The sequence below is a fragment of the Oncorhynchus mykiss genome, chromosome 21, assembly GCF_057628025.1.
Source record: "Oncorhynchus mykiss isolate SJ-2025 chromosome 21, ASM5762802v1, whole genome shotgun sequence".
Classification (NCBI taxonomy): Eukaryota; Metazoa; Chordata; class Actinopteri; order Salmoniformes; family Salmonidae; genus Oncorhynchus; species Oncorhynchus mykiss.
Window position 1 is genome coordinate 42731063 of NC_143042.1, and position 12881 is coordinate 42743943.

The 12881-nt window shown below is 44.8% G+C and overlaps 1 protein-coding gene across 2 annotated transcripts; it reads right to left on the reverse strand.

Annotated features, from left to right (window-relative positions):
- Positions 1-1167: 1167 nt before the first annotated feature.
- On the reverse strand, positions 1168-12568 carry LOC110500608 (myozenin-2). Of its 2 annotated transcripts, none has more exons than XM_021578058.3 (6): positions 11640-12568; positions 10466-10555; positions 9372-9538; positions 7367-7472; positions 4906-5092; positions 1168-1795 (listed from the first exon to the last, which is right to left on the reverse strand). In XM_021578058.3, the coding sequence occupies exons 2-6, from the start codon at positions 10545-10547 to the stop codon at positions 1555-1557; spliced, it is 783 nt and encodes a 260-aa protein (XP_021433733.3). In that variant the 5' UTR covers positions 10548-10555; positions 11640-12568; the 3' UTR covers positions 1168-1554. The 2 variants fall into 2 exon arrangements, with proteins under 2 accessions (XP_021433733.3, XP_090070829.1); XM_090214703.1 differs by having other exon boundaries at positions 11421-11647.
- Between the last annotated feature and the right edge of the window lie 313 nt (positions 12569-12881).

Sequence of the window (12881 nt, forward strand, 5' to 3'; positions counted from 1 at the left end):
ACAGGTGCACCTTGTGCTGGGGACAATAAAAGGCCACTCTAAAATGTAAAGTTTTGTCACACAACACAAAGCCTCAGATGTCTCAAGTTTTGAGGGAGCGTGCAATTGGCATGCTAACAGCAGGAATGTCCACCAGAGTTTTTGCCAGATAATTTCTCTACCATAACGTCTGACGACGTGTTACAGAATTTAGCGGCCTGTCCAACGGCCTCACAACCGCAGACCACGTGTAACCATGCTAGCCCAGGACCTCCACATCTGGCTTCTTCACCTGTGGGATCGTTTGAGACCAGCCACCCGGACAGCTGATGAAACTGTGGGTTTGCGCAACCAAACAATTTCTGCACAAACTGTCAGAAACCGTTTCAGGGAAGCTCATCTGCATGCTCATCTTCCTCACCAGGGTCTTGACCTGACTGCGGTTCGGCATCGTAACCGACTTCAGTGGGCAAATGCTCACCTTCGATGGCCACTGGCACACTGCAGAAGTGTGCTCTTCGCGGATGTATCTCGGTTTCAACTGTACCGGGCAGATGGCGTCGTGTGGGCGAGTGGTTTGCTGACGTCAACGTTGTTAACAGAGTGCCCCATGGTGGCAGTGGGATCATGCTATGGACAATGAACACAATTGCATTTTATCGATGGCAATTTGAATAAACAGCGATACCGTGACGAGATCCTGAGGTCCATTGTTGTGCCATTCATCCACCGCCATCACCTCATGTTTCAGCATGATGATGCACGGCCCCATGTCGCAAGGATCTGTACACAATTCCTGGAAGCTGAAAAAGACCCAGTCGTCCATGGCTTGCATACACACCAGAAATATCACCCATGGAGCATGTTTGGGATGCTCTGGATCTACGTGTACCCGCCAATATCTAGCAACTTCACACAGCCATTGAAGAGGAGTGGGACAGCATTCCACAGGCCACAATCAACAGCCTGATCAACTCTATGCAAAGGAGATTTGTTGTGCTGCATGAGGCAAATGGTGGTCACCAGATACTGTAGATCAGCACTCACTGCTGAACAGTTATTCAAGCATTTCTCTGGGAATATGTGAAAGCAATTTGTCTCAATCACAAGGGATATAGAGTGTACTGTATATGCTGATGTAATTCAGCAGGAAAAAATGCAATTCAATTGTAAACTGAAATTATAACATTGTGCTTTACATCATTTTATTTAGCTCAAAAACAACTAATACAGTAATCAAATGTCATCAGGCAGATTCATTATATCTTATACACATCAATGTGCAGTGTGTAAATATCCTATACTGTATTTAGTAACTCTAGCTAGTGTAAACTAGCTGGTTTACTTACTTCAAGTGCAGTTTGGAGATAGGCAGAACACCTTGGGCATGGGCAGATCAGTTAATCAGAGAAACTTGCATTTTTCGCCACAAAAAAGTAGCTAACTTGCCCTAATCAGGCAATCAAAAATGCCTCCTTCCCTCACTCTGACCCTATTCTGACCCTAAACCCAGCGGAAGGACTTTTTGGTAGCAAACCAACCAGCATCTCAGAAGATTGAGCATCCGCCAGAAGTTCAAAGGTCATCGGACTCTGGGATAAACATGGGATCCAGGTGCATTTTGGGGAGGATGACGGGGGTGCTGGCCCCCGCCCAGCCGCAGGCCACCCTATTGAATGTGGGCCTCTGCACCGCAGGCTCCCCCTGGAGCTCTGGGTACAGCTCCGGCATGGTGTTGTGTTCCACGTCGGGGGCCTTGAACAACGGGGCCGGTATGGTGGACTTGCCGCCGAAGCCGCCAAACGGGGTAGCCACTCTGGAGATGGATAGAGGATTGACAATGTTAATATTAGCCTTGCACAACTAACAAGGCAGAGGGGAAGTGACACATTGACTGAGTCATCAAAGAGTCTAAGCCTCTGGCTGGAGGACATGTTCAGTTGACATGGTAAGGGATGTATGGTAAGAGATGTATGGTGTATCTGTTGACAATGTTGTGACTCAGATAAAGGAATGTACAGTATGTCAGTGGACACTTCATCCGCTACCAAAGTGTAAAAGCAAGTATACATTTCTGCCTAGTAGACATGGAGAATGTTGTGTAGAAAACCAACTGTTCGAAACACTACTTGTTTCTTGCAACGGTAAAGCATCATCTTTTTATTTAAGGAGATCTGAGTGTCAAAACTCCTTAATGTATATATTTTTTGGAGGGTCAGGACAGAGTTAGAAACAAGATTTGGGGGATAGACCTAGGAGGAAGAACAGTAAGGAAAGGCACAGCCAGTCAGTTGCAAAACTGAATGCATTCAATGGAAATGTGTCTTCCTCATTGAACCCAACCCCTCTGTATCAAAGAGGTGCGGGGGCCAGCCATAATGGACATCCACGTCATCCGTGCCCGGGGAGCAGTTGTTGGGGGTTTAACTGCCTTGCTCAATGGCAGAACAGCATTTTTTTTCCCCCACCGTGCTGGCTCTGGGATTCGAACCAGCGATCTTCTGGCTCTTAAACTTTGGGAACCCCTGGCCTAGCGGTTTTCACTCAAGCCCCCCCTTGCAGCATTGGGGAACATTCCACACCCCACGTCTATTTCTATGGGCACAAGCACTGTTCATGACACAAACTGTCCAACCCCTCTTGTTGATGGAGAGAACAGTTTGCAGGTTTATAGCGTATTTCCTGCAATTCCACACATTTTGTCATGGGGTGCAGAGAACAATGAGCAGTTTTAAAGTACATTTTCTTGCAATTCTATACATTTTACCATGCCATGTGATATTTCAGTGACTCGAACATTGCTACAAAATCTATGGGCCAAAGAACCTAGCTAAAAAAATGTGGGCTAGTTTATCTGGACATTTCTGAGTTCTAAATACCTCTCTGAGGTATGCAATGACTGACATGACCAGAGGAAACTGATGATGCACTACCCAATTCCAAAATTGCACTCTACTATTACAACCTTCTCAAGTAAGTTGAAAGCAGAACTGAGTTCATTAAAAAATGTAATTAAATGTATTCAGTACCAGTCAAACATTTGGACACATCTACTCATTCAAAGGTTTTTCTTTATTTTTTACTATTTTCTATATTGTAGAATAATAGTGAAGACATCCAAACTATGAAATAACACATATGGAATCCTGTTTTGTAACCAAAAAAGTGTTAAACAAATCAACATATATTGTAGATTCTTCAAAGTAGCCACCCTTTGCCATGATGACTGCTTTGCACACTTGGCATTCTCTCAAACAGCTTCACGATGAATGCTTTTCCAACCAGTTCCCATATACGCTGAGTACTTGTTGGCTGCTTTTCCTTCACTCTGCGGTCCACCTCATCCCAAACCATCTCAATTGGGTTGAGGTTGGATGATTGTGGAGGCCAGGTCATCTGATGCAGTACGCCATCACCCTCCTTGGCCAAATAGCCCTTACACAGCCTGGATGTGTGTTTTGGGACATTTTCCTGTTGAAAAACAAATGATAGTCCCACTAAGCGCACACCAGATGGGATTGCATATCGCTGCAGATTTCTGTGGTAGTGTGCCTTAAATCACAGACAGCGTCACCAGCAAAGCACAGTCACACCTCCTCCTCCATACTTCACGGTGGGAACCACACATGCGGAGATCATCCGTTCACCTAATCTGCGTCTCACAAAGACAGCGGTTGGAACCAAAAATCTTACATTTGGACTCATCAGACCGAAGGACAGATTTCCATCGGTATAATGTCCATTGTTCGTGTTTCTTGGCCCAAGCAAGTGTCTTCTTCTTATTGGTGTCCTTTAGTAGCGGTTTATTTGCAGAAATTCGTCCATGAAGGCCTGATTACACGCAGTCTCCTCTGAACAGTTGATGTTGAGATGTGTCTGTTACTTGAACTGTGCAGCCAAAATAAATGCTTCAATCTGAGGTGCATTTAACTTTAACTTATCCTCTGCAGCAGAGGTAACTCTGGGTCTTCCTATCCTGTGGTGGACCTCATGAGAGCCAGTTAACTCTAATGAACTTATCTTCTGCAGCAGAGGAAACTCTGGGTCTTCCTATCCTGTGGTGGACCTCATGAGAGCCAGTTAACTCTAATGAACTTATCTTCTGCAGCAGAGGAAACTCTGGGTCTTCCTATCCTGTGGTGGACCTCATGAGAGCCAGTTTCATCATAGAGCTTGATTGCTTTTGCGACTACACAAATTTGACGGATTGACTGACCTTCATGTCTTAAAGTACTGATGGACTGTCGTTTCTTTTTGCTTCTTCGTGCTGTTCTTGCCATAATATAGACTTAGTCCAATTTGCTAAAAGACCATCTTCTGTATACCACTCCTACCTTGTCACAACACATCTGATTGACTCAAACACATTAAGATGGAAAGAAATTCCACAAATTACCTTTTAACAAGGCACACCTGTTAATTCAAATGCATTCCAAGTGACTACCTCCATGAAGCTGGTTGAGAGAATGCCAAGATTGTGCAAAGCTGTCATCAAGGCAAAGGGTGGCTACTTTGAAGAATCTCAAATATAAAATATATTATGATTTAACACTTCTTTTTTTTTTTTGGTTACTAAATGATTCCATATGTGTTATTTCATCGTTTTGATGTCTTCACTATTATTCTATAATGTAGAAAATGATTTTAAAAAATAAAGAAGAATCCTTGAATGAGTAGGTGTGTCAACTTTTGACTGGTACTGTCTGTATTTATTTAAAAAAAAATTGGGGGTGGGCCCCACAGTTTGGGAACCACTGCGCTAGGCTACCTGCTGCCCTCAGTCAGCTGAGCGAAGGCTTGAACCTCCGTTGCCGTGGGGGTATAATTTGTCTAGAGTCGGGAGCATTACTACTGCACCAGCCTCCGGCATGGCAAGTACTGTACTATTTCAGCCAAGGTATGGTCCAGGTCCATCATCAGCCATACCTGTTGAAGCTCTTGTACCCTGGTCCTTCAGGCTTGGCCTCTGGCTCTGGCAGGTGGTTGACAAGGCTATCGGCCAGGGAGGGGTCGCTGTGGTAGATGGCCTGGTCCCAGGGGGAGTGGTAGGACTTGGGGAGGCATGTGCTGTTGAACTTCTCTGGTTCCATTTGTTTTAGAGGTCCACCATAACCTGGGCAAAAAGAGGGGGCGAGAGAATCTGGTGTAAGGGCCCTGTGACTCCATTCGGTACAGTTTGTCAAAGCGGTAGAAGAAGTTGAGAGCGGGAGAGGAAGAATCAGAGGGAGAGCTAGACATAGAAATAGGGAAGAGGAGGCAGTGAGAAACTGCATAACAGAGACATGGTGTAATGATTTACAATGCCATTTGAGGAATCGATCAGGTCATATACAGTACTCCCAAGCTGATTTTTGTCTTGCACAAACCTCAATATAAACAAAGTGCAGCACTGTATGGGTTTTCCCTGTTTGGTCAAAAATATGGTTAAGTTTCACAGTGAACCAACATGAAGGACATTTTACTGTGTGGTGTAAGGGTGACAGGGAAGGCCTATCCAAATAAGTATCCTTCAAAACTAGTGTTCTTCGCCAGGGGTGCCTTGCAAACACGTGTTACGTAACGTAGGGTGTTGCTGTGTCACGTCCAACCCTCTTACAACTAACAAAATATTCAGAGTTTGTTTTATCAAAGGAGGAAATGAGAAAGACCAAACATTGTCTCCTCAGGGGACTTCTGATGTTTTTTTTTGAGAAACTTCCTTCACAAACGCAAACCACAAGCTCTACTTGGGGCCACGTAAAAGTGTTCACGAGCATGGCTGCACATTTGGCTGCATTTGGCTGCTCCAATGTGTTGTGGGAAATGTACTGTGACTGCCGCACTGCAGGAAACACTGGGGGTTGGGAAGATGAAAGGGAGATCACTGTATTAGTGACATGGGGTTAAGGCATGGTAGATATAGACAACAAGACTAGAGACAAAGTTTTGACTCCATGTTTTGAAGCATTGTTCCAAATGTGAAGCATTGTTCCAAATGTGAAGCATTGTTCCAAATGTGAAGCATTGTTCCAAATGTTCTCACGTTCGCGTCATGATCTCGAGCCAGTCCGTCAGACCCACACTACCAGAGGGATAAGATATTTGGGTAGCACTTGACATTACAGCAATGAATAAAGTGGTACCATGGTGATAACATTGTAGTATTACATATCTATTACCACTGTATTACCATAATATTAGCCCTTTTGCCACTCTGTAATGTAAAGGGCTATCGATACGGGTATATCAGTGGAGTGACATTTCAACACAAGAGTCTGATTGCGGTGCAGTGATTTATTCGCTAGCCAGCATTTCCTTACTTCCCTTCCTTATTCACACTATTCAACAAGCAATTAGACACCCAAAAGTGAAACATCTGGGTTCATCTCTTGGCTAATTTAAGAGTCATTGTGTGACATCCGATACCCTTTGACCCCAATTCTCGGCTACTGTTATCGCTGTGTCCACGGACTTCTCCGCCGACTCCCTCTCAAGGTGGTGGCGTAGTCGTATGTTCCCAAAATAGCATCACAAACTGTCTCCATGTGCTCATCGGCTTAACTGGTGTCTATATTATGTTGACGGTGCTGGATCAGGAGGTTGAGCGTGATCCGAGCACCATTCTCTTCCTGATGGTTCTCAGAGGATAGCGAGTGGTGGACACAGGAAATACTCTGCGCATTTCCTGTGGAGGAAACTTGACTGTTATCAAACTATCCCCAAGGTCGCCCATAAAAAGTGAGGGAAGGGAAGGGGGATAATGGATAGATACAGAGAGTGAGGGAGAGATCCACAGAGAAAGATAGAGAGGGGGGAGAAGGAGAAGGAATGCTCCTGCCCTGGAGCCGGAAGATTCCACTCAAGAATAATGTTTTCCCCCACGAAGACGCCTAAGTACAAAAAAATGCAATGGAATTAATAAAATGCCAAAAGAATGAAGACTATCCCCACGCCGTAGCTAAACATTTCATAGTTTGTTAAATCCAGCTGGACCAACACCTATTTTATCCATACACTTACCTCATGTGAATAAAGGAGTAAATGTTACTAGTACCGAAAGTTCTATCATAGAGCAAGATGTAACTATGACCATATTACTTAATACAAGTAAAATCCTGTCTAGGGGGTAAGGGGCTAGGGTTAGTTTCTTGAAAGGACATAAGGCCAGGGATATTCTCACCGGGCTGTGTAATTTTTAATTTGGCCTAAGGTTTTGAGCTCTGTGCCCGATGCAGGTTCTCCAATAAATGTTTTCAACTGGCCAAGGCTTGATGACTTCAATGTCACCGGCTCACCCGTGCTAGTATAAATCATGCTAATGACTCCACTGACATCCAGTTTAATGAGTCGTAGGGGTCATGGGGTTATGAATTTAGAGCAGAGGTTATGTCGCATTAGCAGCACCCACCTGGTGCAATGTTGTCTGGGTTGGGGGTGTTGCTCGGATCAGGCGTGTTCGGGGTTGTTTTAGACTGTTCCACTCCCAAGCTGTTGCTTTCTGTGGTTTCTTGACTCTGCGTTTGAAGAGTTACACCATTCCAAGGAGAAGGTGAGAGGGAGGGAGGGAAAAGGCAAGGACAGAGACAGTTCAGAGCAAAGGTCAGAGATATAGAGGGGTTAAGAAAGATAAAGTGAGATGGGGAGAACGATGGAGAGTTCAGTGACTGTCTTATGTAGAGCCAGTAACATTAGGAGCATTGTTTTCCCATGTATGAATATCCTGTGCTGTGGTCCACAGTGGGTAACTTTCATCCTCCCCAGTGATATTTGTACTAATTTATGCCAGGACTTCCTCAGGAAATGTTGACAACTTGAAATAAATTCCCCTTTGCCCCAAAAGGTAAACAAACGGGGACTGCAAGATCAAACTATTTTCATTTAGAGTTTTAATCATTTAATCCGATTCAGTGTCCAATATATTCCAAACAACCTTAAAATGTACAGGTGATTGCCAAAATAAAGGAAACACCAATATATAGTGTCTTAATGGAGTGTTTGGATACCACGAGCCAAAACAGCTTCAATGCGCCTTGTCATAGAGTTCCAGACGCTTGCAGAATCTATTGGATTCTTCCATGAGAAATTACTTCATTTGGTGAGGGTGGGGGAAAACACTATCTCTGGCACTGCTCCAGAATCTCCCATACGTTTTCAATTGGGTTGAGATCTAGTGACTAAGACTTGCACACACACACACACACACACACACGACCCACCCTTTAATCCCTCTATGCTCATCTGAGACCCCTCTTTCAAAGTCACTGAGATATCTTCCTCTAGCCATGGTAGACAAAATAATGTGCGACTGGGAATGTTATTCATGACTCTAAACACGATGGGATGTTAATTGATAAATTTACTCAGAAACCACATCTGTGGGGGAAGCACCTGATTTCAATATACTTTGTATCCCTCATTTACTCAAGTGTTTCCTTTATTTCGGCAGTTGCCTGTATGTATGTGTGTGTGTGTGTGTGTTTACAGGCTCAAACAACTAGGTATCAAAGGAAGTGTCCTGGATGTGACTTCTAAATGGAAAGAAACAGATTGGACTCTCTGTTTCAATTAGTTTGGTAAAGTATATTGGGAAATGTCCCTGTATTGTCTGAGTAGCATAGTAGCCGCAAGGGCCTAAAGTAGCCGCTAGGGCCTAAAGTAGCCGCTAGGGCCTAAAGTAGCCACTAGGGCCTAAGTGGCCTAAATTGCCGGGACGAGAAGATGAAGACTTGGCACACTGCCCACCCAAACACAAAGCTTGTAAACAGGACTTTTAACTTATGCCCGTTGTAAGAATCTCATAGCTATTATGCAAGTACAAGGCCTTATCCAGAAACAACCCCCTATCTGTCACCCCCTATCTGTCACCCCCTATCTGTCACCCCCTATCTGTCACCCCCTATCTGTCACCCCCTATCCGTTACTCTAGCGGTTAGGCTGTTTCTGCAATGTGTCCGAGTTTTGAGCAGCAGTAAGGCTGCAGTCTGATAATCATCTCAAGCGCTTATGTGTTTCATCAGGAAATTAGGTATAGTGTTTGTCAAGTGTCTGTTGCCGTTCTCCTCCTCGTAACCGTATAGGCAACTCAAGGATTGGTGAGAATGAATCACTAGATGACAGTCTCCTACAGTACAAGATAAGCTCTTCGAACGCTATTGATAATGGTTTGAATGAACCGAATGGAAACTCTGCGATGAGCCTTCTTTAAATCTCTCATCACAATTGCGTAGAGCTCCAAAACAAATGCTAATGGTATCGGTCATCTCCCTCATCGCTCATTTTCCCATAAACGTTCACGTTGAAACAGCAACTTTGTTCCAGTTTTTTGATTGTCGTTGTAGTATCCAGAGTTTTTAATCTAGCTAGCGTTCACATTAAAGCGTGTACTGTACATGCAAGGGGTTTGTGTTGCTTACATTGATCTGTGTGTTGGTTACATTCTGGATGCTCTCGAAGGTGTATTTTTCAGAGCGCCTCTTGCGCTTTTCAAAGAGGAGGGAGCCCCTGTTGGAGGCCAGAGACAGCTCCTCCAGCATCACATCCTTAGGGACACTCATCTTCTTCCCCAGGTCTATCTCTGCATCTGGAAGAGACACAACAGCTATGAGAAAGTAGGGATGGTGTGTATGGGGAAAGGTGGGTGGGGATGTGTGTGTGTGTTGTGTCATTCTGTACCTCAGCTGTGCATGCCCTTGTTATGGTTTTATCTGTGTTTGGCTGAACTAGTGTCCCACACGTCCTTGCTTTTTAATGACCCTATTATGCATACAGTCTGTAGCCTGTCTGAGTAAGTTATGCTCGTTATACTGACAATATTCACATTTGTCTATTTACATTCTACTGATTTACCTTTCGCTGTAAAACATATTCCCATTACCCATCTCGCTGACTTAATATATTGTATGCTGTCAATAATACAATACATTTTTAATAATCTTTCTGTGTCAGACAGCCTCTCATGTTGTCCCCCTTGTGTGTGATTAGCAGTGAAATCCCCCCCCCCCCCCCTCCCGTGCATGCTGATCATGGAGACGTCATAGTCTAATCAAATGAGCCAAAAGCAAACCAGCCTGACAGAATATCCCTCAGCTGTCAGTGGCCCTCAGGCTCTCCCTCTCTCTCTCTCTCTCTCCCCAATGAGCCATGCAGTTGTCCCCTCCCAGAAATAGCTTGTTCAAAGGACAACGACAAAGGGATTAATTACATTGAGTAATAAAACTTCACATTTGCTTATTTATATCCAAGGCCGCAGACCGGTTCAATGGTGCTGCTTGGAAACCAGTAGTGAACTAGATGATACCCCGTTACAGAGTCTGTATAGATTGAGTGAGAGAGAGAGAGTTTGTCTTTGTTTACAGGCACCCACACACATGTATTTGTCTGTACTGTATGACCGCAGTTAAATTGTTCATGTGTGTCCATGTGTTTTTTTTACATTAGAAATTAATGAAGGGAGGCAGCGGGGGGAGAGAGAGCGAGTGTGAGAGAGAGGCCACGTGTCGTACCATACCTTCAGGACCCTGTACCTCCCTACAGATGGCTGCAGCTTGCATCTTCCTCTCGTTGGTCGTCATGGTAGAGAACTGCGACATCGCTGCCCCTGGGGAAACAATATCACAAGGGACAGCATGTGACGGCACGCCTTGTGCCGTAGCAACTAGCTTAACAAACCAAAGGAAGCAATGCCGCGCAGCACTGTAAGGCATGCTATCCTCACCAACATTACACTACCCCTGCCACGAACAAACACCCACCGCAGCAGGTACAATTTATTGGTAGTGCTGAAAGGGCAAAGTTAACACATCCCTTTTAAATAACCCTGAGCCGTTAATATGCTTGGAATTACCCTTTTGGGTTGAGAAAGGACATGGGTACGGGACGGGCAATGTCACAGCAAGCATGTGTGACGGTTGACAAGATGTGGGGAAAGCAACAGTCCACATCATACCATTGTGTTCCTTGGTCTAGCTGTATGATGCACCATCTTGTTTTCATTTGAAATCCACATCAAAAAATCTGTATCCGTATGAATAGCTGCTCCTTCAGTAAGTCATTCGGTAAACATCATTTAGGTCAAGACAACAGCAGAGTAACGTGCAGAGAAATCAAAGTACTTGTCTTGTCTATTCACTTGGCCTGAGGGCCATTACTATACGGCAATCTGACCATTTTAATTAAAGCATTCTTAGCTCTAGCGTCGCTAGTGTCACCTCCAGCGAGGTCAAAAAACGTCCAAAGAAGTTCTCAATGTTAGTTCATACGCTCTTGTAAATCTATTTATCCACTGTTGAAAAAGTGTCAAGTTTGAGGGAATAGCACCAAAAACACTATGTATGGAGGACTTGGAAATATTGTGAAAAAGATTGCTTGACATCGTTGTGCATAATGACATTCATCACTCTACAGTAAGCCATTCACATATCAGGCTGCATTAAGTCTTAGGAGGGATCATATAGTAGACATACTACGTGTGTACCTTACATCAAGTGTCCTACATTAACAAGACATGGGGATGCAAGAGAAAAACTGTTAGATTGGACAATAATACAGCTCTGTCAATCATAACACCTGGACTATTGAAAGTCCCAAACAAGCTTGAAACATCAATGTCACCCTGTGGTATCACCCAGCAAAACATATATGCACAGCACCTAGGAAGTGACCCTATGCCTATGACACCTTACCTGTGTGTAGGTCCCTTTAGGGGCGTCTCAACATGTGCCTGTATCCTTACGGAAGCTAGGAAGACGTGGGGCGAGGAGGTCAGACTGGGTGGGGCGACCTGTGCGGGTCCTTGCACTCCCCTGTGCTGAAGCCTTAACGGGGGTGAGTAGGAAGGAGGGGGAGGTGAGGGCGCTTGGTGGCTGGCAGGATGAGTGACTGGCTGTGTGGGTGTCAGTGTGTGTCCTAGTTATTGGGCATGTTTGAGTGGTAAGGCTAAAGCAACCCGACTATGTGAAGGAACGAGGAGTGAAGTCAGGGTAGGTGAAACTACGACAGCCGAAAGTCGGACACTAAGGCTCAGATCGACATGGCAGAATCAAAATAAACATCTCCAACCCCCATATCATACACTCACAAACTGAAATCATATGTGTGTACATTGTACAATCAATTAGTGAGAGGGAGCCTCAAATATGAAATCCATTTACACTGTATACAGTATTTCCAATGTAGCCTGCTATATTTGAATTGCGGCAAAGTTGGTTCCGGTTTCAGTCACGTCTTTGGTCATGTTCCCGTGGGTCAAACAAAACACCCTAATGATTGGTTGACAGTAGAGCCTTCCACAATGCAGGTGACGGCTGCAGGATGAAGTTGGTGAAGGGTAACTGCAGAAACTTGCAGTCATCTTCGTGAACCTTTTAATCACGTGATTTTCATGTTGTCAACATGTAGGCAGGCGCATGTCGGCCAATTTTTATCTCTATAATGCAACACACTTCGAAAGGCATTGACCAACAATGGTCACTGACTTGACAAAAGTGATCCGCTCGAACGCGCCCAATGGTATGTGGTTCAGGCAGTGGGGGGCTAAATATAGCAGCTACCACTCCCCTTCCCTCCCTCTCGCTCGTGGCTCAGTGTCTGTACAGAAGCTTAGGCTGGGTGCAGGGGTTGCTGCCGAACTAGCTCCTGCCTAGCCACTACTTCCCCCCCACCCCTTTCTGACACCATACCATCTCCCATAGTTCCCTTGGTCTGACCTGTTGGAAAGTGTGTGAGGCTGGGGTTGTAAATACCCCTTTCCCCCCAGTAGAGCCAAGGACAAAACCCTTATATTACCAATCCTTATCACATATTTGTTGCGTAGACCTCAACGGCCTGTTCAGGGAGCTGAAATGATTGGATACTTATCTGCTATAAACTCTTCCTAAACTGCTGAAAGGAACCGTTTTGGTATTGGACCCTAGGTGGCAGTAGAG